We start from the raw sequence: 25,129 nt of genomic DNA on the forward strand, positions 1-25,129 counted from the left end.
GCCTCGACGCATCCCCGACACCGAGCGACGTCGAGATTCACCCGATGCTTGCGTCGTAACAACATGCGCGACACTCGATGTGTATCTACACAGTGTACGTACACCCGCGTATACACAGATAACGCGCTTTCACGATGTAACGAGACGGAGATGCGCAATGTAATTGAAAACGAGACGAAGTAACTACTACGATTGCTTTTTCATTATGGCGACAATTAGAGGCATAGACACGCGAGAATCCCTGTTTTGTTGAGTGCGATACTAACTCGACATAATGATGACTTGTAATCTTTTGTATAGCATCTACTTCCTTTTAAACATTTGAGTATACGAAATAATAAATTTCGAAAAGTAAAATATAATTAAAAACCCAAAAGTCGGGAAAATTATATATCATTATAATAAATCTAAATTACGTGTGTAATAAAAACCTCGTAAAATCAATCTCTATTCTTAAGCAAAAAAAAAAATGTAATAAAAGTTACGTAAACTATTGTTTTGTAATTTGTACACAATTGCTGAAGCACGTGGGTTTATGCGAAATTTTATTACTGTTTGCAGTGGTGGCTCAGGCATACAAAGTTGACGTGGAGGTGACGGGGGGAGCATCGAGGGGATGCACCGCGATATTACGCTGCATCATACCTAGCTATGTCAAAGATTTGGTGCGCGTCGTATCTTGGCTGCACGAGCCTTCGTCCTACATATATCCCTCGCTACAAGGAGGTAAATGTTTGTTATAAGAATCTAGATACACAAATTGTTACTAAAATCAAAGTTTTAAATATGTTGCGACGTAAAAAATTAACAAAAGGAAAAAACTAATTGAATAATTTTAAATGCATATATAGTGTTTTATGTCTGTCTACATACAATTTGTCGAGTAATTTAATAAATGATTTCACATGCGAAAGAAATTATTCGCAGAAAAATGAAATTTTTTGCAATTTCGCAACAAATGAGATATATGAATTCACCACGAAAATAAAATGAAAAGCATGTGTTACAATTATTTCATGATCCATGTACACGAGATTCATGATTTTACGGCGCTCATTTTTCGATGAAAATTTGTGGTATAACTTTTAATTTAACTCAATTCCAGAGGAGCTCTCTATTTAGAAATAAACAATTATTTGTTAATTTTTAATATTATTTTATGTATATATACTTCTACATTCTATAAATTTTATATTTATAGATATATATCTAAATGTGTTTTCAGTTTAATTAATATACATATTCAACTGGCTCTCTGAATAGCTTAACTCAATTCTTTATATTATTACAAAGATCGATATGGACCTGGAAAACATTTGGGACGGGTTTTCGCGGATAACAGTGGCTGGATAAAAAGAATTATATATACAATGCCGACAATACGAGGCGATTTTGGCACGTTCACTGGTACGCGATGTTATACTCGGCCATATGGTCATTGCCTATGAGAACTAAAATTTAATATCCGCCATGGACGCTCGCCGCTGAAATTTAATATCCACAATAATGCGGCGTCTCTCCTTCCGCAATGCGCGAAGCGAGATGCACGAATCAGGATTGTCGGGGACGCCGACCTCGCCGAGAACATCCGTTCATTAGTAGCACACGGAGATTAATCAGATTTGCTGTAAACGCGGAGCCGTTCCCAGAAAATTGCATACACAAGAGGACGCGAGATAGAAGAGTTATACAAGTTAATTAAACACTTTGCGTTCCGCGATTTTATTAATAGTCGTAATTAGCAACTATTAAGCTGAAATACGACGAAAGTATTATACCGTATGCTTGTGGACTTCGTTTCGGAGTTTACAGAGGCATAACGATCTAAAAGTCATCTTAACTGAAGTTAATAAATTGTAAATAAAAAATATTCTCCAACATGTTTCAATATAATAACTTCATGTATTATACGCCAACAAGTTTTCCTCACATCGTATGCGCTGTCGCGATTGTGTCGATATCAGTTATAGCGTAATTCGCTGCATGTATTATATATAATCCCGGCTTATGTACACGCGCATATACATATGCGTACATGTACGTGTATCTATCGTGAATGGAATGGAAGCGCGCGCGCGCACAGCTATAGGCTCTTTGTCGAATGTAATACCTAAACTACATGGACCATTCGGTCCACCTGATTTGGCGGGCAATCTATTCAGAAGGCTGCCTTATCGCAGCTGCTGCTCTTAGCCCTGTTCTATCATGTCTCACTCTCTGAGTATGGATGTGTAACCGCTATATATCGCGATAAGAGTATAGACACACACCGTGAGCAAAATATTTTCGTGCATGAACACAAAAACATTTCGTTGTCTCTATTTTGATCTCGTATTGCATGTATAGAAAACTTTTGACTACATTATCAATCTATCGACAAATATTTTGATAACAGACTCTGCGACAAATTAAAATCTATATTTTATATCAAAAATTTCATACAATCTGCAATATTAAATAAAACTTTCAAAATTTCTGAAGTAATAAAAATTTGCGGGGGAATAAAAATCAAGATTCCTTAATTAAGTTCGTTTTTCGGACAAGCTCTTCAATTTTCAATAAATAACTCTGTTTTTTTTTTTTATTAGTTCTTTAAATAAATGCTCTTTCAATTTTTCAAAATATTAATTATTACAAATCAATAATGAGACAATTTTTCAAATAAAAATATCTGCTACAAAAAAGCATACATTTAAACTTTAATCTATTTTACGTATCAAAAATTGAAATAATTTTGATATTTATCAAATATATTCATATTTGCAATTTTTGTACTGTACGATATATAGCAAATGGAATAATTATGCACGCAAGTGCGCAACTTAATCGCGAATAGATCTCAAAAAGATTAAAGTAGGGCAGGCTTTCGCAACTGTTTAGGATAATTGTGGTCGTTAAGCGTTTGTACCTGGGTGTCCTTATCTAAGGAAGCCTCGAGTTTAGTTCAGGCAAGAACGGGGTACTCCTATGTCACGTAGATCGGACAAGGATAGAACCACGGAATTAGCGTAATTATCGTGCAAGCGAGTACAGCCGCGTCCTCCAAAAATATCGTAATCCAACAGGGTGTGGCGTTATCGCAGTCGTTAAAGATAATACTGGCACGGTTTATCGGGAAATGTTGATCCCAATTATTGTTGCCGCGCATTCGATATGAATAATACGACGGAGGGAGGGAGGAGGAATTAGAGGAAGTCGTGTATTATTCACGCACGCGTCGAGCGGAACTCTACCGAAACGTTGCTTCCGGCTCGCGAGTTTTGCGACTAATTACAAAACACAAAATATAATATAAAAAATGAAATGAAAAAATAAAAAATGTAATAATTTATAATTTAATTATAATATATTAAAGATTAAAGTATATCTGAAACTTGTAAAATTTTTATCGGTCAGAGATATTTTCGTGAATTTGTATCTATTTTTTTTATCGTCGGCAAAATTTTTCCGAGAGAAACTACATCTTGAAATTTCAAAACTAAATATATAAACGCCTAAAAAAAGTTGTTGGAGAAAATATTTTACTATTATATAAGTTTTCTAGGACATCTTATATAACATCTTGTATATATCGTACGATCCACTTTCGATACGTTTGACATTTCATGATGGCTTTCGATCGCTACATTTTATAGATGGCAAGTTCCACCTGCTTCCCACGGGAGAGCTTCTGGTGCACAGCCTCGAGTTCAGCGACCAGCTGAACGGCTATAGATGCCGCACGATGCACCGTCTCACGAGACAAGTGGTCGTTAGCTCTATGGCCAACATTAGGATAGCAGGTGAGTCTCGGTAACGCCGATAAGTTTTGAAGGAAACTGCTGTGCATCGCTGGGAAATGCTGTTTGTGACGCGCCGAGTTTTCTGCATTCTGCTTCACAGATCACAGAGGCGTAATGCCTCCCGTGATACTCGAAAACTCCGGCGTCGTTCACGTCGCCCAGGACGAATCGACGTCATTAGTCTGCGTGGCGCAAGCCTGCCCTTCGCCTGAATATCGGTAAGTGTTTGCGAAACTCCTTCACACACGCGATCTCAAGAGAAAGCACTATTACCGCTAAAGCTTATAATCATGATTCTCAAAATCACCTTTTATTTTGTGTGCGACAAATTTTATTTATTTTTAAAAATTAAATATTTTTTTCGCGCGCGATAACAAAGATACCGTGTAAGAAATTATTTAAAAGAAATACTTTAGATTAATTTTTTCAAATCTTGCTTTCTCTATTATAATGTAATAAATATGATAAATGTGATTAAAAATTAATGTTTTCTATCATCTATCATTATATCATAGATATAACTATTACAACAAAATCTTATTTGATACTTTTTTATTTCTTGCTGTGTTATGGCACTTCAAAAAACGAATGTGCGACGCTCATTCATCAATCGAATATATATATATATATATATATATATATATATATATATATATATATATATTTATAGCGTAAAAGCTTCCAAGAACGCGTGTGCGCGCGTAGAGGAAGGTCAGTTACGTGCCGCGAGCACATGATTACGCGATCAGCTGATCACCTGTCGCTCGATTGCTTGTAATGGCTTTAGTTCTCTCGACACGAAATCACATTTAATCGATCATTGATATCTCAAATTTGCACATTATATACACATTACAAACATACTAGAAAGCTGAGAATTTCCGTACATATCAAATATCAAAGTAATTTTTGCTATCAAAATCAAATATCAGCTGATTGTCAAAAATTAAATGTTGTATTATGGAAAAAGATTAATTTTTTCTTTTTCAGAAATATTTATTTAAATGTGTACTTAAATTTATATATTATTTAATAATTGTTTTTATAGTTTATATCTTTTTTTATATTTTATTGTTTTTCCACGAATTATAAATTATAGAAAATAAATATCTATTTTTATTATTATATAATGTAAAATTTCAATTCGTTGTTAAATGATTAAATATATATTATTTCAATAAAATTATATACCTACAAATAATTAATTTTTTAATTGAAATATTTGTACTGCAATATTCTTCCCCTTATATACTATAGTAACTATAGTGTCACATTGAATATATTAAAAATCATGAATATATTTAAAAATCAAATAGCTAAAGTTATTATCATCAGAGACGTGAAATAAATATATTTTAGCATCTATTATATGCATAAATATATCAATAATAAGATCAAATCATAACTATGCTAATTATAAATCTGCAGTCGAATAGTGCTATCGACTGAATAAATCAGATTATGATATAGTCAATCATTACAAATTAAATAACACAATTTGCTTAATTGCAAAATTTGTTCAGTCTATTTATAACACAATATTTTCTCAGAGCAATTTTCAAAGACAATTATATTTCATTTCTATAAAGTTATGGTTTCTATAAAGTTATGGTTCAAAACTTTAAAATTTTGTTGAAAAAGATAGAACTTTATCAACTCTTCATCAACTCTTTATCAAATAAGTTTATCGAAATAATTATGATGCAGGCTGTTAATTTTACAAAATTAATTACCATATTTTTATAGAGATTAAAGTATTCTTTAAATAGTGGGAAAATTTTATTTCTTATTCGATCAATTAAATTATTAGATTTTTAGAGCTTGTTTTGTTCAATGGACTGAACAAGATTCGCAATTGCCAATTATTCATATAAATAGCAAGATAAATACACTCACCATCCTTGTTGGTGTTTATTGTTATTTTTGTTGTTATCTACCTTGTATTCTTGAAGATAGCAGGAGGATAGCGATGTTCGGACGATCTTCGACATAAACTCGACTCCATGAAGAATATTCACTCGCACGAATACGAATCGATCGGAAAATTATAACTAATTACGATCGCGCTCACTAATTAACACGATAGACCGGATCGTTGGATGTTTAATTGGTCACTTCCGACACACATATCTATACGCACCGGATGCCCGGAAAGCTAATTACTGTCACCCTATATATGCACGGCGAATTGAAATACGCGCCACGCGCGATAACTTCAGTCGGCACTCCCGAAACTTTTACGTCGCAACGATTTTTTCACGTTGTTCACTATTTTATCCACATCACACTCTTGATCGTTTATTCACTTTATTTTCTTCTTCATCACTTGGATTAAACTTCGTAAAATACCCGATTAGACAAATTATACGTCGCTTGATTCCTTTCTCGCACTCCCGATATTTTGTTTGCGTTACATTTTTTTCCGACACTCCGACACTCCCGATAATTCTTATATTGTTTGTTATAACCGTTTCGTCGGTTATATAAATCGATCGCACATCACATTCGCGATAAGTACAGCGCGGATTACATCTTCTAAACTAATTACTGACTTTGAGTCAAACATCGTACAACAATCGTAAATAAACACTTTTTTTTTTTCGACACTCCCGATGTTCACAAGTCGCGTCGCGGTTCGCTACTGACTTCGGAAAGGGAAATACACGGTACTACGGGGTTCACATATTAATTTCCAAGATGGCCTTTCAGTTGCGAAACATTAGATAAATATGGCCAATTGTGTTTTACCTCACAATCAGATCTAATATTACTGATTTTAAATCAAGTACATCGTCAAACAGTTCTAAAAGAATGATAGCAAATTATAATAACCGAATATCTTCCCGACACTTCCAATACAACTCACTATTCGAGAGTAAAAAGCGCGACGAATAGTATGGAGATTAATACGAGATGATTGTATATTAATTTTCAAAGAAATATCATATAATATAAAATAAAGATGATGTACAGAGTCATATATCCATATGTAAAATATATTCTTAAAGCAATAACTGGTTATATATTTCTATCCGTAATAATTCACGCGCTCAATTTTACCTACACGCGACGACCGATTTGTTAAAACTGATACGTTCGGAACACAAACATAAACAAGTGGCCCGGCCTACCCCACTCCTTTCCACCCTAGAGCTGTTTTTGTTTGGTACATACTCACACATAGAATTTCGTCTACCTCTACGCGGCGACCGATTCTTAGAAACTGATAATGCGAGCAATACGGAGAATTAGATTCTCGAAATCGACTCGAGAAAAATTCTACTGGCATTTTAATACATCTATAAAACGAGGCGATTTTGTTAAACAGACTCTAATTTAATGGTTAATTTTATAAAATTGTGTAATCTTTGTTTCTCTCTCTCTTTATATATATTTTTATAGCTTTATTCTACGACAGCAAAAATAGAAAATTATAATGTTAATGCATAATATGAAAAAGAATTTTATATATATAATAAATCTTAATAAATAGTATAGAATATTTAAAATATTTAACATACATTTTTGTAATATCTATGCAAAATTAATATTACATCTGCAACTAATATATATGCATTATAAAAAACATTTTAAGCAAAAGTTTATATATATTATACGATAATAAATGTGTGTAATTAATTTAATATATTTTTTTTCAAGGCGTACGGTATCTCTGAAAAAATTTCTCATATATGCAAATTTAGATAAAGTTTTAAAAATTGTTATTAATAATTTTGAAAAATTAAAATATATAGAGATATTGAAATGTTAGCTTTACTCTCAAATCATACATAGAAGGTATAGGATATAGAAAATAGAAATGTTTTAATTTATAATATCAAAAAGAGAGAAATTGAAATATATATATATATATATATATATATATATATATATATATATATATACACACACAATATATTCATATATACATTGTATATATGAATATGCAGTAGAGTGGTTTTTTCTATAATCAAATAAATTTAAATTACAAATGTATGTACACATATACTCGGATATTGAATCGCATCACCGAATATTTATTTAAGAACGCATTCTCCGGCCAATTTGAATCTAATATTTTCTTAACAAAAATATCGAGGAAGGTCATCATTTTTTGCAAATTTTTAATTTTTCTCATCATGTATTTTTGTAACTAAGCTTCGCAAATAAAAATCCTTTTTCAAAGTAAATTTAGCGGCAGTTAATTAACAATGTATTTTTTAAATTTGACAAAGTTTTGTTTGCGAAAAATCCTGTTTTCATTTGTTTGTAACTCGTAAATTATTGATGTCTCAATATTTTTGCTATCGAAAAAACTCATCTCCAAAATTGACCAGAGAATCTCCTCTTAAAAGAACATCCGGCGGTTTTGGAAACACCCTCCACATTATGATAATAGAATTATGTAGCTCGTTATTTTATAAGCAATATATGAAATAGTTAAACGGGAAAGGTAGATAGGAAATACGTCGTGTATTACATCGCCATACAGAATCACTGTCGTTTTAAATAATGTCTACCGTCATGGAGAGTCTCATATAATCGGGGATGAAACAAGAGAAAAAGGCATCTTGCGCGTTTTTCCCGCAGCTTTTCCCATTATAGAGTAATCTCACGGAGGTAAAGCGAGGCGAGAGATCGCCGCTCGTTACCAGCGCGCTGAGAATGGATTTATTCGCTGCCGTTGTAAAGAGAAAGAAAAAAAGAAAGGACATACGCCACTTTGCCGTCCACTTACTGTCGCCAAAGAGACAGAGAGAGAGAGAGAGAGCCATCTCTCTCGAACATCTCGTAATCGGATGATACAAAGATGAACGCGAATGTCTTTGTGCGCCAGAAATCGACACTCGACGAATGAGCAAACGCGCGCGAATCTATCCTTTCATATGCGACATTTCTTTTCGTGACTTCTCCATCGGTATCAAAGAAGAAAAGAAAAGAGGATAGCTGGCACGAGGACCTCAATCCTTTCCTTTAATCCTCCTTTCCTCTTTCCGTCCGCGTTCACTCTCGAGAAATTACGATCAAATCCCGCGGGGTGAACGAGATGCGAAAAGGACAGATGATGTTCGGCAAGAAATGGAGGAGGAAAAAAGGAGAAGACGGGCGCGCCGGAGTACTCGAAAGAGATGAGGGAGGAGAAAAGAGGAGAGAGTACGATTTTGATCGGGGAAAAGTAGGAGCACTCGATCGTGATGCTTCGCGAGAGGGTGGCACAATCGGAAGCTCTCCATGTCGCTTGGAGGAAAGAGAAATTCGCTCTCGCGACTCGGCGTTTTCCGTCGCGAGAGAGTCTTCCTGCTCCTCTACCTGCACGTCTACAATCGAACGTTGTACTTTATCTTTCGCCACTTTATACGGAGCAGGGAATTTAACAAATGGATCTTTATCTGCCTGCGCGATGCTAAGTTTGATTACGCGACATACATCTCTCTCAGTTCTCGAAAAAATATTTGCATATTTGTCGCATAATCGTGTAATCATTTTGTGCTATGTTCATTGAAAAAAATTAAAAAAATAGAGAAAAAGAAAATGGTAAAAGATAATACTAATATATATATATATATATTTTTTTTTTTAAACTCATCTAAAAGTGTAATGTTAAAAAATTTATGTATATCCAATTTTAATAAAAATATTTTATGCGACTCTGGAAAAAATCTCTCAAAGAAGACGAGATATAAGAAACGATTAAGGTAATTTACATTCTGGAATGCCGAATAAATGCCATTTCTCTCTGTTTGCCTTTTTCTCGTCTTCCAAGATGTATCCCGAGCAAATACTCGACGGGATGAAAATTTATTGGCAATATCGCGACACGGGCGCGAGCGGTAGCTCGGAGCCGAGCCGTAGCTCTTGTATGAAAAATACATTCGCGTAATACGTTTCAAGCCGGTTACCTCCCCAACGGGCGGTCGATTGTCTCGCGGGACCAAAACGCGTGTATCGCATAGCGGCACGATTCCGCTAGTGAAATACTACCGCGTTATTATTAAGACCCGCGCGGCGCACGTGCCCCGCCCCGAGAGAGGAATGCATTATGCGAATTTATACGCGTGCGTATAGAGGCGCATCGTAAATTTGTCGCGAGATTTATGCGACATCGATATATCCGACTCTCAAATAACAGCCGTTCGTGAGGTGCGATAGGCAACCGATCGGAAATCCACTCCCTTCGGACAAATCGCACAGATAAGATTCTCCCGCGGAACTTTGCGGAATTTATTGAATTCCCTCTTGGACACGTGCAAGTTTTAAGTACTTATACGACACGCCGAATCGTGTTCGCCAACTTCTCCGTCTTCTAACGACTCGGTGATTCGAGTCTTATCCATCAACTTTCCGATTGAATCTTTTACGCGAACATTGAAATTCTAATAATTATTTTATCGATTGCGGGACACATTAAAATGTGAACAAAAAAAAAATTTAAGTACGTGTAATATTCATTTAAAAATAACAAAAATGCCTCTGTTTTAAAGTAACGCCGTTTTTTTACAAAGATATTTCTCACTGAGTCTTTCTTAATATTATTATTATTTTAGTGTCATAAATTTTATTTTGCAAATTACTGTTTACATTTCTATAATATAATTAAAAATTTATTAAAACGAGAAATATGTCTATTTTAAAAATATAATATTTGAAGTGTCAAATGCATCGCTCAGCTAAGGCAGACTTTTATTGATATGAAATAATACACAGCATAGTGTCGAGATAACCAATCAGCATCGCGAAAAAGAGGCAACTATACTTACAAGTATTGATTTAACATGTCCTTTTTAAGAATGGAAAAGTTTCGATCAAAATTTTTTGATCAAATTTTTTGATCAAAATCATAGCATCATTAAAGTTTCAAATGAGGAATGAAGCAAAATTTGATAGATTATGAATATAGAAGACGAGAGAAAGCTCCTTGTGCTCTTGAATGACTCAAAGTCAAAATGTGATGTTCGATCTGGAACTGTCAGTAACTACAGATAGAGAGGCAGCAAGAGAATTTCAGAGATAAACGCTGCTGGATGCTGACGTCGTTTCTAGGTCGATGTATCCGAAAAGCCAACGAAATTGAACTGGTCTCTCCTTTCATGCCCCCGCCTCTTTGCTGTACCAACTGCTTTGCCTTTTGATGAAAAATTATTCGTCAACGAGACAGAATGCGAGAGACAGAAAGGGAACAAGAACAAAGTGATAGAAAGCAGGAGAGAGAAAGAGAGATTAGATGCATTATTTAAAGATTGTATCATTGTCTTCAAACACCTGATCGCAATGACTTCGAAAATCGACTATAAGAATTTTATTGTTAGCAAGTATTACGATGCCATATAAGCAACAATATGCGATACATGTATTTAATACTTTATCTTGGATATTGTAGTATTTGCATTTATTTCACACATTTGTGTTCCTTGCACAATAATTAACAATTTTCATTTAACAGAATGTGTATAATTTTCTTTAAAAATTATTTTTATGTTTACTTTATTTAATTATGCTAATTATGCTTAATGTATTTATATTTTTTAATCTTTAATTTAATTAATAATAATAAAAGTAAAAAATCTGTTTTTATACAATTATTATTATGTAAATGAGAAAACCATGAATTTTTTAAATAACATAGAGTAACGCTCGCGAATGTTATTATGCTGAAAGCATTTTCTCGACGTTTTCGCTTGCAGATGGTACGCGCAAACAGGTGCGGAACCAATGTTGGTACTTTCTGGGCCAAGAACTAGATTACTTGGTTCTGTATTAGCCATCGAGGCGGTAACATTAGAGGACAGCGGTGTATATCGCTGTTCTGCTTCTAATCCTGGTGGGGAAGCGAGTGCCGAAATCAGGTGATACAGATTAAAGTTAATGAAATAAATTATTGACAAATGTCAATTATTAATTACAGAATTGATAATCTATGTTATTATTTTGTTTACGCCAAGCGTTTCAATTACATCTTGTCTCTTTAATAATTACATCATCACGCGTCGTCTGATAGCGTCGTGAGTTAAATGTAGCTCGTAGCTAACGTAATATCGATATTTTTATTATAACGTCAGGTTAATCGTGACGGCGCCTCTTCACGTGGAAGTGACGCCTATGTTGCTCAGCGTTCACTTAGGAGGCAATGCCGAGTTCAGATGCGAGGTTGGTACACATCCGCAAGCTGGACCGCATTTTATTACGTGGTACAAGGACGGCAGGCAACTGCCAGGATCGGGAAGGCAATCGGAATTATTGAGGCTCAACGGAATCGGAAGGGACGATCGCGGCATGTATCAATGCATCGTGAGAAGATCGGAAGGCGATACGGCTCAAGCATCGGCGGAACTTCAATTAGGCGGTACGTAAATGTTTTCTTTATCATTCAGTTCGTCTCCTTTTATACGAATCACGGAAATTTTCGAAAAAGAATCGCAAGTTTGACTTTTCGAATAAATGTCATGCGTAAATGAAGAAGCGTCGAAAATAATAATGCATAAAGTAATTGAAATCTTAAAAAGTTGCATTCGGCTGATAGATATTGCAACTGTACAGTTTTCAATCAATCTACAATTAAAATATAGTTCTCTAGTTATAAATAAAAGTTTCTTCATTTTCATAGCATCGCAGAGAAAAATTTTATATGGCTTATTGTTAGCAATAAATAATATTACGCCCAATAAGAATAGTTTAATTTTAAACAGTTACTCCAACATGAAACATTCCGCAGTTTAAGTATACCATTAAACGCTCCACGTAACAATTCAGCTTTACGCGAAAAGTACCAATAACAGCACTCCGATGGCGAATGTTGCATCAGCCCCAGAGATATCTCGTATAATAACGGTGACATCTAGGACGGTGACCCGATCTCCTTATGCCAGGATATTGACTCTTTCTCTCCTTCTCCCTCTTCGTCGCTCTTTTTCCCTCGCGTCATCTTCGAAAAGCGTCGTCAAAGCGCCGTCCCTGCAAAAGGGAAGACACTGGCAGCGCACCGATCGACAGCCCGCGTTATTCTACCTATCGAATTACACAGAACTTGATTACTCGGCAAAGAGGCGGCGGTCGCCGCGTGCCGAGCTGCTGGTCGAGAGGCAGGGAGCACTTTGAAGTGCAGAGGGATCTTCTTTTACAGCGTTTTACCTCGTTTCGTAACTGCGCAACTTCGTCTTTGCCTCGTACCATCTTATCCCGTCCTGTACAGGACGTCCAGCACCTTTCACGGTATCGACCACTAATAGATATCTCGATGAATTTAAAGTCAGTTCTTTCTCAAACGATAAAAAAAAAAGTTTGCAGCTCTAATTACAGAAATATTTGAGGCAGGAAATTAAGAGGTTTCTGTGAATTAAATTTCATCAACGAGAAACCAGCAGAAACTTTGTTAGTCAGTCCCAAGTGGATTGTGTTTCTCGGTCGAGATTTAATTCCGAGTTTTGCTTCTCCCCGGAATCAACGTTGAAAATTCAGAAGAAGCCGCAACTACCAATGGCTGTTTGTAAAATATTCGCGGATTATTAAAAATTCATTAAAGAATCTATTGCTAATAGTTGAACGTGCGGCACAGAGCGATGCCGAACACACCCCGTATGTCTAGATCAGGCGTTGTTCGGGGGATGTAGGCGGCAGAACAGGGTGACCAGCAGGAAGGAGGGGCCTTTGAAACAACAATGAAGTTAACGTCTCTCGCTCGTCAGCGTCAGTAATGCACGGAATTTACGTCAAAGGGAATTCGAGCGAGCGCCAACGGCAGGGACATCCCGGGGTGCGCGGGCGAGTGAGACAAAGCGATCGCCGATGCAATTTCGCCGTGCGCGAGAACGGACGAGGCGGAGAAAAACGGCTCGGCTGCGGCCCGGCCGGAACGGAACGGCTGCAGAAAAAGTCATTTCCGAGACCGGAAAAAGAGAGAGAGAGAGAGAGAGAGAGAGAGAGAGAGAGAGAGAGAGAAAGTGCGATGGGCAAATTGTGCGAAATGCATTCCGCCAAATTCAAGTACCACTCACTCGTAAAATCTACCCGGCGAAGTAGCCGCGTACGATTGGTCGATAGTTACCGACGTTCTCGCGATTAGCGGACGGTTTATCGATTCGTTCTGATTGCATCGGCTTCGGAGAAATCGGGGAGGAAAAAAGTGATTTCCATGAAACACATCGTTGCGCTATTGTAAAATTTATACTAGTGTTTGATTATTAGCATACAAAAAATATGCATCGGATGTAGGAAAATTAATTTTTGCCAGAGCTTTTTCCTATTTATTCTCTCTTAGATATTAATGTAATATAACTATATATATATATATATATATATATATATATATATATATATATATATATGTATATGTGGGCCTCAAAAACATATCTTTCATGTATCGCCGCTGCACATAAAACGTTTCGCTCGATACAATTTGAAACATCAGAATAAAAGCGCGAATTCTATGGTACGTAACAGAATAGAAGCAGTGGCAGAAAAGTCATTTCCTCGAACGAATAAAACTGCCAAATTACTCAAAATGAATTTCTCGTATTTCAATCGGAGCTATACACGCACGCTTAAAGCGGGTTTTTACCAATTTGATTAACATCCGAGTGCTTTAATTTGCCACTCTTATTGTTCCGTCAAAAATAATTGTAGCAATGTCGAGAACATCGAAGAAATGAAGATATAAATCCCATTGTTCTATTGCAATAAAAGAATTTTCTTGCGGCATTTTAAGAAATCTCCGCTGAAATAAAAATATTTATGCGCAAATCGACATATAGGCCGATCGATCGATATTTTAATTAAATTATAACAAATATTTCTTTTTCATATTCGATATTTCGCACACTTTGACAGATATTGAATCGCGCGACATACAATCAACGTAAAAGCCGTATGGAAGATGTTCCTGTTGAATGACAAACACATTTTCCTCCGAGATACCGTAATGCTGGCGTCGGTCGCCATCACAAGCACTTAAAATTCCATTTCATCGACCGGAGGTGAAACAGCCGCGATGTCGCGACTATGAGAGACGCGCTAATGATCGCCGAGAGGCAGAGAGACGGGGATTCATCAATTTGCGCATGGATTCGCGAGCAAGAGAATCCGACATTCATTCGGATCATTTTCTTCCTTTCTTCTTCGAAGGCAGCGGGCCCATATTCTCTTTGCAACGCGACAGCGAAGCTTTTTTAATGACGATGAAATCGACATTTTAATTACGAGCACAGCCGGATAAATCGGCGCGGTTGTTCGATCCCGATGAGTTCTTCTCTCGCGTTACACGGCCAAGATTCATATAGTGAATCTTCTTCTACTACTCTCTCTCTCTCTCTCTCTCTCTCTCTCTCTCTCTCTCTCTCTCTTTCGCGGGCTTCGCGTACATCAGTCTTATTTTCTCCATGTTGCCGGAGTAACATCGACAAAGAAAGGAGAAATATTCGTGCTTCCATGACGGCGGGTCTATTGTCTCTCGTATTTCCATCACGATGTGCGCTGGGCGTGGCGGCTTTCAGGATCAGGATATCGTTCGCCTTCTTCTTTCTACGGTTCGCTCGTAACCCTTGCTTTAACCTCCGCTGCACTCGCATTTTATTGTCAGACCACGGTACTCGCGTGGATTACATCGGTAATCCACATTTTCATAGCAGAGATAAATATTGTACAAATATGTACGGGTATAAAATTTCTCGACTTGAATATAAATATACTAGGCTTGGGTTGTAAGATAAAAATGCGAAATATTTCTGTAATAATTTTTAAGAACGAAAAATCGGTTTAGTCGATATGGAATTTGCATTAATTTCACACCGCCTGCGTGTCTCTTTTATTTTAAACGGTCGCTTGCAGCTACATATTTCCCCAAGTTCCAGCAACTTTGATTAACGATAACACTTGGCGGCATAAAGTATCCGGCGCATAATTAAGCTCGACTTACACGTTAACGTTCCAGACGCGCCACCGGTACTCCTATACTCGTTCATCGAGCAAACACTCCAGCCAGGACCCGCCGTATCCTTAAAATGTTCCGCCGCAGGAAATCCTACACCACAGGTATCATGGGCGTTGGATGGTTTTCCCTTACCGACTAATGGAAGGTAAGTTTGTCCCTTAATTCTCTCTCCTAAATGACCTAGATTTTTGCTGATATTCCGCGTCCTCATTTTCAAGACTCCATATATCTCAAAACTCACTAGTAAAATGACAAAAAAGAAAAGTGGAAAGAAAGAAAAGAAAAGAAAACAATATCGCGAGTTGTTCACTTTACCCGTATAATTATGGCATCGATTACAATATCAAATATACAATATTTTATTTTCCTTACGTTATTATCACATGACGCATACACGCTATTATTCACGATATCAATAACATTCGGAAAGGCAAAGTACGAAATCGAGATCGACTGAAAATGGCCTTCTTGAAATAAAGGCGCCATCCAGAGAGCAAAATAGCCCTAAACGTTACTTACGCCACTATCGTTACTGAATCATAATTTCTGACGGTGTCATTGCATGGATCGTTTCGCGAATGCGTGCAAATAATTTCGTGTGTAATTTCCCAGGCGGAAACGAGAATATCTATCGCATGTGGATGCCATATATACTGGCCACGTCGTTGAATACATATATGCGCGAGCATCACATGTAATTTAACGACTGATCGGTATAAAGGATCCATCATCTCGCGGATCTCGCCGTATACCGTATTTTATCACCGCCTTTCCAGTCTGCCGCTCGTCTCGTATCTCTTTGCTCGCTGTCGGACGTAGTTTTGTTTGTGGCTATAGTTTTATTCTCGGCTCGAGATCGAGATGGAATCTAGACAAATTCTAAACGATAATGCCAGAGATGTATCGCGAGATTCATGAGATCGTGCCATTTTCAGAGCTGTCTGGTATGTCAGATCAACAATAGATAGGAACATGTGTGAAATGCTTCTCTGAAAAATCTATGTATCTTTCCGCCAATTTTTATTACGCTTTCATTACGTAATATTATACATCCTATTGTGCTAGAAATATTATTATTGTAACTGTGTGTGGGTCTGTATATTATTGTATAATACAATTTTTTTTCTTTTTTTTTTTTGGAAAATACGGATATCAAAATTTAATTCACTTTTTCTATCAAATTCGATGAATACGAATGAATTATTGAATGTACTATTACCGTATAAATTGATTTTTTTAAATGAAAAACGCATTGATTGTTGCACAAGATTCGTCATTGGTCAATATGTAACGGTGCACGGCGACGTCATATCCCATGTCAATATAAGTCACGTTATGGTGGAGGATGGAGGGGAATATTCCTGTACCGCTGAAAATCGTGCGGGAAAAGTAACACATGCTGCGCGACTGAATGTTTATGGTACGTAACTTTTGTTAATTATTCTTATATGTAATAACGAGATAAAATTGCAAATGACATTAATTTTATATGATCTCTATAAAACTGATCATATAACGATCCTCTTCCCTAAGAAAAATAATATTTCGTTTACTTAGTTCGTTTATTTAGGAAAAAGATTGAGATAATTTCTAAATTGATTGTTATCGCTTTTATCAATGTTTCCGGTTAGAGTTCAAAGCCTTAAAATGCAAGCATATATATAAATGTAGAAATTTTTCATCTAGGACTTCCATACATACGCCTGATCCCGAAAGTGACCGCCGTCGCCGGCGAGACTCTCCGTTTGAAGTGTCCCGTGGCTGGATATCCGATCGAGGAGATCAAGTGGGAGAAATCGAGTCGCGAGTTACCGGACAATCTGCGTCAGAAGGTACTTCCGGACGGCACCCTGATGATTAGCAACGTGCAGAAAAATGGCGACCCTGGCGTGTACACCTGTTGGGCCAGGAACAAGCAGGGTCACAGCGCAAGGAGATCCGGAGACGTCGCGGTGATCGGTAAGGCATATCACTTCCGGTTTCCTACGATAACAAATTGTCGCAGATGGACCATTTCAACGGAAGACGATCTGGTAACGGATGCCACGAGGAGACGAGGGCGATTCGCAAGATCGGGAGGACAAATTCGAGCATTACCGAATGATTAATCAAAAGAGGAACAAAGAGGGTCACGCGGGTCAAGAGCGGTAGAGATAATTTCTAGGATTGCACGCGAGGGGAGACGCAGACACACGCCATGTGTTACCGATTGCCGTCTATATATACGTGCGCTCACGAGCTCTCTCGTTGTTATTATTCCAGTTCCCCCCAAAATTAGCCCGTTCACGGCAGATCGCGATTTGCACCTCGGCGAGCGTACCACCCTGACATGCTCGGTGACTCGCGGCGATCAGCCGCTGTCCATCACGTGGCTCAAAGACGGACGCTCGATGGGACCGTCGGAGCGCGTCACTGTCACCAATGTGGACCAGTACAATAGCATACTGATGATTGAAAGTTTATCTCCAGATCACAACGGCAACTACTCGTGCGTGGCCCGTAATGTGGCCGCAGAGGTATCGCACACGCAGCGGCTTGTGGTTCATGGTAATCCTCCTCTAGGCCCCCTACAATTTGCCCGACGACCGCCTGACCGCCCGAGTTTTGCGTGTGCGTGTGCGTTGCGTGCGTGCGTGCAAATCACGTCGGCCGGTTTCGGAAATGGGTCGCGCATATAAAAGCTGCATGTAGAAAAATCTTGTGTCATTGCGTCATAAACGGCAACGTTGTTACATTTTGATTCGCGAGAATGCGAAATATGTCGTAAACAATTTCATTTAACGTGAAGAAGAATAATAAAATTTAACTTTAACGATACTCTCAATTAAGCGATCCATGACGATGATCTCGCCGACTTCTCGTTACCAAGGAACGTAGAGACTTGGTAACTTGTAATTAAAGATTGCTCACGCTTAGCGTGACTCTTCCTTATGCACGATACCCGCTTCTACCTCTCCCACACGTCCTCGAAGGGAAGTCGTACTTCGATTTCTCGAGAGCGACGCCGCGCGTTTCCTTCAACATCTAATTATATATCTAGCATTACCATCTGCATTACATTTTTGCAAAAACTATGCAAACAAAATACGAAGAATCTTTTTTTTTTTTTTTAAAGAAAAAGCTTATATTTGAGATATGCAAAAGATAATTAAATAACTTGAAGAGGAAACGACGCGGTAGCTTCGGAAAAATGAACGAACGCTCGCTCTTATATTGGAAAGAATCGGATGCTGCGTGCAAGTGTGCAATGTCAATTTAAGTGTATAAGGTGTGAGGGCGTCAGGGGCAGGTCCGCGGCGGGGCCACCCTCTCTCTCCTCTACATTGCTACGTTACTATACTGCCTCTATTGTACATATTCTACATATATACATATTATATTCTATATATATCTATACATATACATGGACGTACCACTGTTTATATGAGAAGCGGAAGGAACGAAAATAAAAAAAAGAAATATATATATATATATATATATATATACATATACATATATATACATACATATATCATAAAATTTATATATATATATATATATATATATATATATATATATATATATATATATATATGTATAAAGAAAAAACACATACCTGGTATTACAAGGTTCTTGCGTTTTTTGGTGCCATCTTTTTCTTGCTCTCACGTATGGTTCTCTCTTCTCTCTTGACCTTTTCCAGTACCCCCTATTATTGAGCCATTTACGTTCCAAGAGGGACTATCCGAGGGGATGCGGACGCGGACGGTGTGCGGGGTCGCGGCGGGAGATCCACCCCTAACCATATCCTGGCTGAAAGACGGCCAAAATCCCTTTCCCTTGCCGCCAAATCTGGCCTCCGTCGCAAACGTCTCCCAACTGGATCCCTACTCGAGCCTTCTCAGTATAACGAATCTTGCGGCCGAGCACTCCGGCGACTATACCTGCGTCGCCGCGAACCCCGCCGCCGAGGTCAGGTACACGGCCAAGCTACAGGTAAAAGGTAACTAGATAATCGCCGACCCTTGTCCTAGCGTTCCTAATAATCGCCTTGTCAATCCCATAATTGTTTCATCCCGGATTTAAAAATTAAATTATCAAATTATTAATTATAGATTTCTAATTTCTTTTCAAAATTATAGGAATCTTATTTAAAATTGTTTAGATAGATTAAGTTCTTTGATATCTGAAAATGTGTGAGCGTTAGTTTAAAGTGTAAAGTATCTAAAAAAAAAGTATATATATATATATATATATATATACACACATACAATTTAAATAATAAGACTTTTTTATAAATTTAAATTATGAAATACAACGTTATATATTAAGAAAAGTTGTTAAAGAAATTTTCAATGATGTTGTACTTATAATTAGATATTCGTAAAGAGACGGGAAATTTCGAGATTTCGCAGTCGAATTTCATCTTGCAAACATCCATTCCACAGCCCCTTGTCAACCGCTCTCCGACTCAATCGCTATTTCATCATCCATCGTCATCGACATATCATCGCGCTTATTGACTCGGTTCCCGCTTCACCATAGCTCATCATAGCTGTGTTCTCGCCAGGATGTGACGTTTAGAGAGACTGTAGTCCATGGCTTAAAGACGATACTGTTATTCGGAGCGACAGCATATTCACACCCAGGCGAGATCACGATCGTTATGCACCTATCCTTGCTCTCTCTCTCTCTCTCCACCTCCCATCATTCTTTTCATTCATTTCCCGTTCCTTAACCTAACGAATTTATCCTAGAAATCCATTCGAGATATTCCTTCTTAACCCAGACACAGTGTGTATTACATTTGCGTTGCTTTGGCTCTCTGGGAATGCGTCGGTATCTCGTGGATCCCCGAGGTTTGCTTGACTTGACCGAATAATAAAGGTAACAGTTTGCACCTTTCCTTATTTTTTACTCGTTTCAACAACAACTACAACAACAACAGCAACAACTGCAGCTACAATAAATTGAAAACGAAAAAGATTTTTTCTGGCCTGAGATGCGTGCGTGCGTGTGAGCATCGATATTTTATTCGGCATGATCTCTTTTCGTAGTTTCGTAGATCACTCTGCCTGCACATTTTACGTGTAAATATATATATATATCTTTGTATATGTGTATGTTTATAAAATTATATTTAATTATCTATATATCTATATATATACATATCAAGTATCTTGATCACCCGAGTGCGAGCACGTGCCACTACGCTCACGACCAATCTTCACCGATCTTTGCGCTGGCTCTTTGGGCTCGTTGGAAGACAACTTTTATTCACTTCTGCATGTCTTCTCACCATCTCTATCTATCTATCTATCTATCTATTTCTGTCTTTCTCTTTCTTTCTATCTCTATTTCTTTTTCTTCTTTCCGTCTGTCTCTCTTTCTCATTTTTATATTTCTTTCGTCGCGACGAGACGAGAATATCGAACGCTCGCGTAACACATTCGCAACCTCTCTTTCGCGTAAAAGTAGACGAAACGATTTTACAAGAATAATAAAAAGATTTTAAACACTCGCCGAAATTGATAGAGCCTTAAATTCTCAAGAATGGATTTAAAGAATCCGAATTCGAGCGTACATTCTCCGCTTCGTTAGCGACTGGTAATGTAGGCTAGTAGTATATATATTATTAATTAAATTCGTACTTTATCGAACTAGTCGTTAGACGCGGGTACTTACATATACATATATATTGTTATTATTGTTATCATTATTATTATTCGCCTCCTTCACGAGGTCCGCATCCAAGCACATCCCGCCCTTGCGTACCTTTCCGAGAGTTCTACTTGTTTCACACGCCATCGTTTGGGCTCAAGTATATATATATTTGTATACTCACGTTACATATATATTATATACATATACGTCTATATATCTATATCTATCTATCTATATATATATATTATATATTGTCGCACGCGATCGATGCGTGGCCGATATTTTGCCGTCTTGTAAAACGTTGAAAACTCCCACTCACAGTATTTCGCTTGTGCAGCGTTTTTTTCACCACAGTAAGAAGTAGAACCTTGCCAAACAAATACACCTAATCGTACAAGAACCAACCCCTACGAGACATTGTCGACAAATCGATGCGCGACGCAAAATCTCGCGCCTTGGTCGAGAAACTTGGACGATCAAGCATCCGTCTTATTTTTTTTCCCCCTTTTTTTTTACGAGCTAAGAGCTGTATACGTACCATTGTATCGCGCGCTATCATAGAAACGCCTTCGTTTCGTTGTCCTTGTTGGTAGCTCGTAGGAGAGTTAACGTTGCAAATAATAGATGATCGATTGCCCTTGTCCCCTGTCACTTTCCTTGTTACCCTGTTGCCGTGTTGAACATAGAGGTGAATTGTCTGCTGCTGCCTGGCGTGCGAATGACACGAGACTTTATATCTAGATATATATATATATATATATATATATATATATATATATATCAATTAACACCCGCGAAATACGCCTCGCATCGATTCATGAACCCTTGATTCTCCAACTCTACCCCCCACCTACATACTTACCTTCATTCTCACTGTATCTTCTCTCAGTATCTTTATCAGTTTCTTCATCATGCAAATAGCCGCGTATGTCGCGTCAAAAGCGCGGAAATTTGAGAACTGCAAAAGTCGAACTGAACGAAAATAGCGCGTTATTTCAAAAGAAAGATCAAAAGAACATTCCAGAGCTTTACACGCGAGACTATTTCTCTGTGTGTACATTTCACTTTTTCTCTTTCTCTCTTTCATGTCTATTTTATCGGTTTGTCTGAGATTCGATCTCTTTGACGACGCATAGCCTCTACAATCGCGCGTTGAAAGCAACACGAGCTCACGTAGCTTCCTTTCGTTTGCGCCGCGCTTTTTTACGATTCTCCGTCTATCGTGAAAACGTACCTGTCTCTAAATCGCTAACGACCAGTAAAGCAAGACATAATAAGTTGAACATTGGCACCCGTGACGGATTTGTGTAAAGCGGCTCTCTCTGACGTTGCAGTGCCGCCCAGATGGATCGTCGAGCCGACCGACGTGAGCGTGGAAAGGAACCGCCACGTCGCTCTGCACTGTCAAGCGCAGGGTGTTCCGACGCCGACCATCGTCTGGAAGAAAGCCACCGGTGAGACGAATAAAAGAATTTCAGTATACAAATTTTTATCGTGCAAAGATTTATCTATATTTATTTATTGGAACTTGTTAGAAACTTAAAATGTAAATTAAAAATAATAAAACACTTTTATAAAAAATGAAATGTTAGTTGGCTTTGACGCGGTATATTCTTTAACAGGAAGCAAAGCTGGTGATTACGAGGAGTTGCGTGAAAGAACGTACACGAAAATCCTCAGTAACGGCACGCTGCTGCTGCAACATGTGAAAGAAGACAGAGAAGGTTTCTATCTATGCCACGCGAGCAACGGCATAGGAAGCGGTTTAGGCAAAGTCGTGCAGTTAAAAGTCAATTGTGAGTAAAATGTTTAAATCACATTTTGCAATTAAACTACACGCTTTTTAATAACACGACGATATGGTGAGCGCGATAAGCAATAATACGAGCAAAGCCTTCATTCCATTTTTATCTTACCATTCAGCTTTTCTGTGTGTCGCTTTGCGGTTTTATAGCATCTCCGTATTTCGCGGCACCATCGCGACTCGTAACCGTAAAGAAAGGGGATACGGCGACGTTACACTGTGAGGTACACGGCGATAAGCCGGTTACCGTTACCTGGCTGAAAGGCGGCAAAAGCGAGCTTAATCCCTCGACGAATTACCGGTAAGTTGAAATTAACTGTACGTAGTATAATCGGAAGGAGTTCGCCGACGCGATAAATCGATACGCGATGAATTAACTGAAACTTGCGCACGGCGCAAAATCTCTGCCTTGCTACGATTCTCATCAAATTATCGTGTCTTGCTCGTTCAATGTAATCCACATTTCGATCCGCGCGTTATTCTCGATAAATCGATCGCATCGGAATTTAGCAAATGAAATATAACGATTAAGGCATTATATAATAATGAATACCGGGCTGATAATAGAGAAGGCATGTCAAGTGTATCTACTTTTGAAAAATGCAAGAGAGCGCATTAAATATCTCCAATTGAAAAAGTCAATTATAATTAGTTTATCCGTTTATTAAGAGAATACCGAAATATGTTGTTCAAAGGGAATTGTAAAATATTAGCGTGTAACTTTTCTGTGTGATACAACGGCATATTTCATATTTGTGTCTCTTGTACAGAGTTTTTAATGAACTTTTATAAAATTGCTATAAAGCGTCGCAGTGAAGCAGGAAGTAACACCGGATGGTATCATAGCGCAATTGCAAATCTCATCAGCGGAAGCCGCCGACAGCGGTGCGTATTTTTGCCAGGCGAACAATCTTTACGGTCGCGATCAGCAGCTGGTGCAACTCCTCGTGCAAGGTACGATACGGTTTTTAGGTCAATTCGCCCCGACATGAAATAATTGAATTCCAAATGTAATATTCTTGCGCTATGCGCATATATATTGACACATGAGTGCATTAATATCGAATTCCGCACGTTTTAGAGCCACCACAACCACCGAACGCCCTAGAAACTGCCATGGTGGCGAGTCGTAGCATTAACGTTAAGTGGCAACATAAGTCACAGGACACCAGCGAGGTCACCAAGTATATTCTTCAGTACAAAGAGGGCGAAGGTAAATTATTATTTACATGAAATAAGATTTAATAGAATAGAGAAATTCAATTTTAAGGAACGATAATTTCAAATTTCGTTAGAAATTATTCTGTCGGAAATTATAACTTATTTATCCAAATAACACCGCTTGTGTATAAAAAATAATTTCAACGTTAAAAAATATAATTTTATCTGTATTCTTCTTTGTATTCTTTCAATGTATTTCTTTAAAATTTATCCTTCATTTTGATCATCTGATATAAGAAGTCAATTTTTTCAATTTATCATCACATTAACATGTAGCTAAATAAAATTTTGAAATTGAAACTGCTAGGTGGAATGTGGCAGCAACAAGAATTTACCGGACCACCACTGCCGTATGCGGCATTAATCGATGACCTGAAACCAGCCACGAGATATACCATACGCGTGATAGCAGAAGGTCCAGCGGGTCGATCTGTCCCCTCGGCGGAACTCGTCGTCAGAACTGAACCGCAGAGACCAGCTGGCCCGCCGCTGAATCTCGCAGCTCGAGCCCTTTCCTCGTCGGAGATTCTCGTCAGTTGGTCACCGCCCTTGGCGGAACTTCGTCACGGTGATATACAAGGTTTCAACGTCGGCTACAAAGAAACGAGGTAACCGTTATTTAAGAATGTCCGAGTATAAAATATGCGATATAAAATAACTATTAAAAAGGATTATATAATCAATAAATTATAAAGTTTGTAGTAATTTTTGTAATAATATATGTATTTGGATGTCGATTAAAATTTTATTTGATATTGA

At 37.7% G+C, this 25,129-nt stretch overlaps 1 protein-coding gene across 8 annotated transcripts in view; it reads left to right on the forward strand.

Annotated features, from left to right (window-relative positions):
- The window catches only part of LOC126848656 (cell adhesion molecule Dscam2), an 80,897-nt gene that overhangs the window by 49,612 nt on the left and 6,156 nt on the right, over positions 1 to 25,129 (forward strand). For 6 of the 8 annotated variants that reach the window (XR_007687292.1, XR_007687293.1, XM_050589688.1 and 3 more), the window contains exons 3-17: positions 562 to 726; positions 3,636 to 3,782; positions 3,883 to 4,000; positions 11,465 to 11,626; positions 11,840 to 12,123; positions 15,703 to 15,847; positions 16,971 to 17,122; positions 17,389 to 17,661; positions 19,385 to 19,684; positions 22,680 to 22,799; positions 22,968 to 23,141; positions 23,300 to 23,450; positions 23,955 to 24,103; positions 24,231 to 24,362; positions 24,678 to 24,978. Coding sequence is in view for 6 of the 8 variants with exons in the window: in XM_050589688.1 (XP_050445645.1) it covers positions 562 to 726; positions 3,636 to 3,782; positions 3,883 to 4,000; positions 11,465 to 11,626; positions 11,840 to 12,123; positions 15,703 to 15,847; positions 16,971 to 17,122; positions 17,389 to 17,661; positions 19,385 to 19,684; positions 22,680 to 22,799; positions 22,968 to 23,141; positions 23,300 to 23,450; positions 23,955 to 24,103; positions 24,231 to 24,362; positions 24,678 to 24,978 (2,773 nt within the window). In the remaining 2 variants the exon portion in view is untranslated. Of the gene's footprint in view, positions 1 to 561; positions 727 to 3,635; positions 3,783 to 3,882; positions 4,001 to 11,464; positions 11,627 to 11,839; positions 12,124 to 15,702; positions 15,848 to 16,970; positions 17,123 to 17,388; positions 17,662 to 17,964; positions 18,641 to 19,384; positions 19,685 to 22,679; positions 22,800 to 22,967; positions 23,142 to 23,299; positions 23,451 to 23,954; positions 24,104 to 24,230; positions 24,363 to 24,677; positions 24,979 to 25,129 lie in introns of those variants that run through there. The other 2 variants (XM_050589694.1, XM_050589693.1) reach the window with 2 other exon arrangements.

The sequence above is a fragment of the Cataglyphis hispanica genome, chromosome 4 (assembly GCF_021464435.1).
Source record: "Cataglyphis hispanica isolate Lineage 1 chromosome 4, ULB_Chis1_1.0, whole genome shotgun sequence".
Lineage (NCBI taxonomy): Eukaryota > Metazoa > Arthropoda > Insecta > Hymenoptera > Formicidae > Cataglyphis > Cataglyphis hispanica.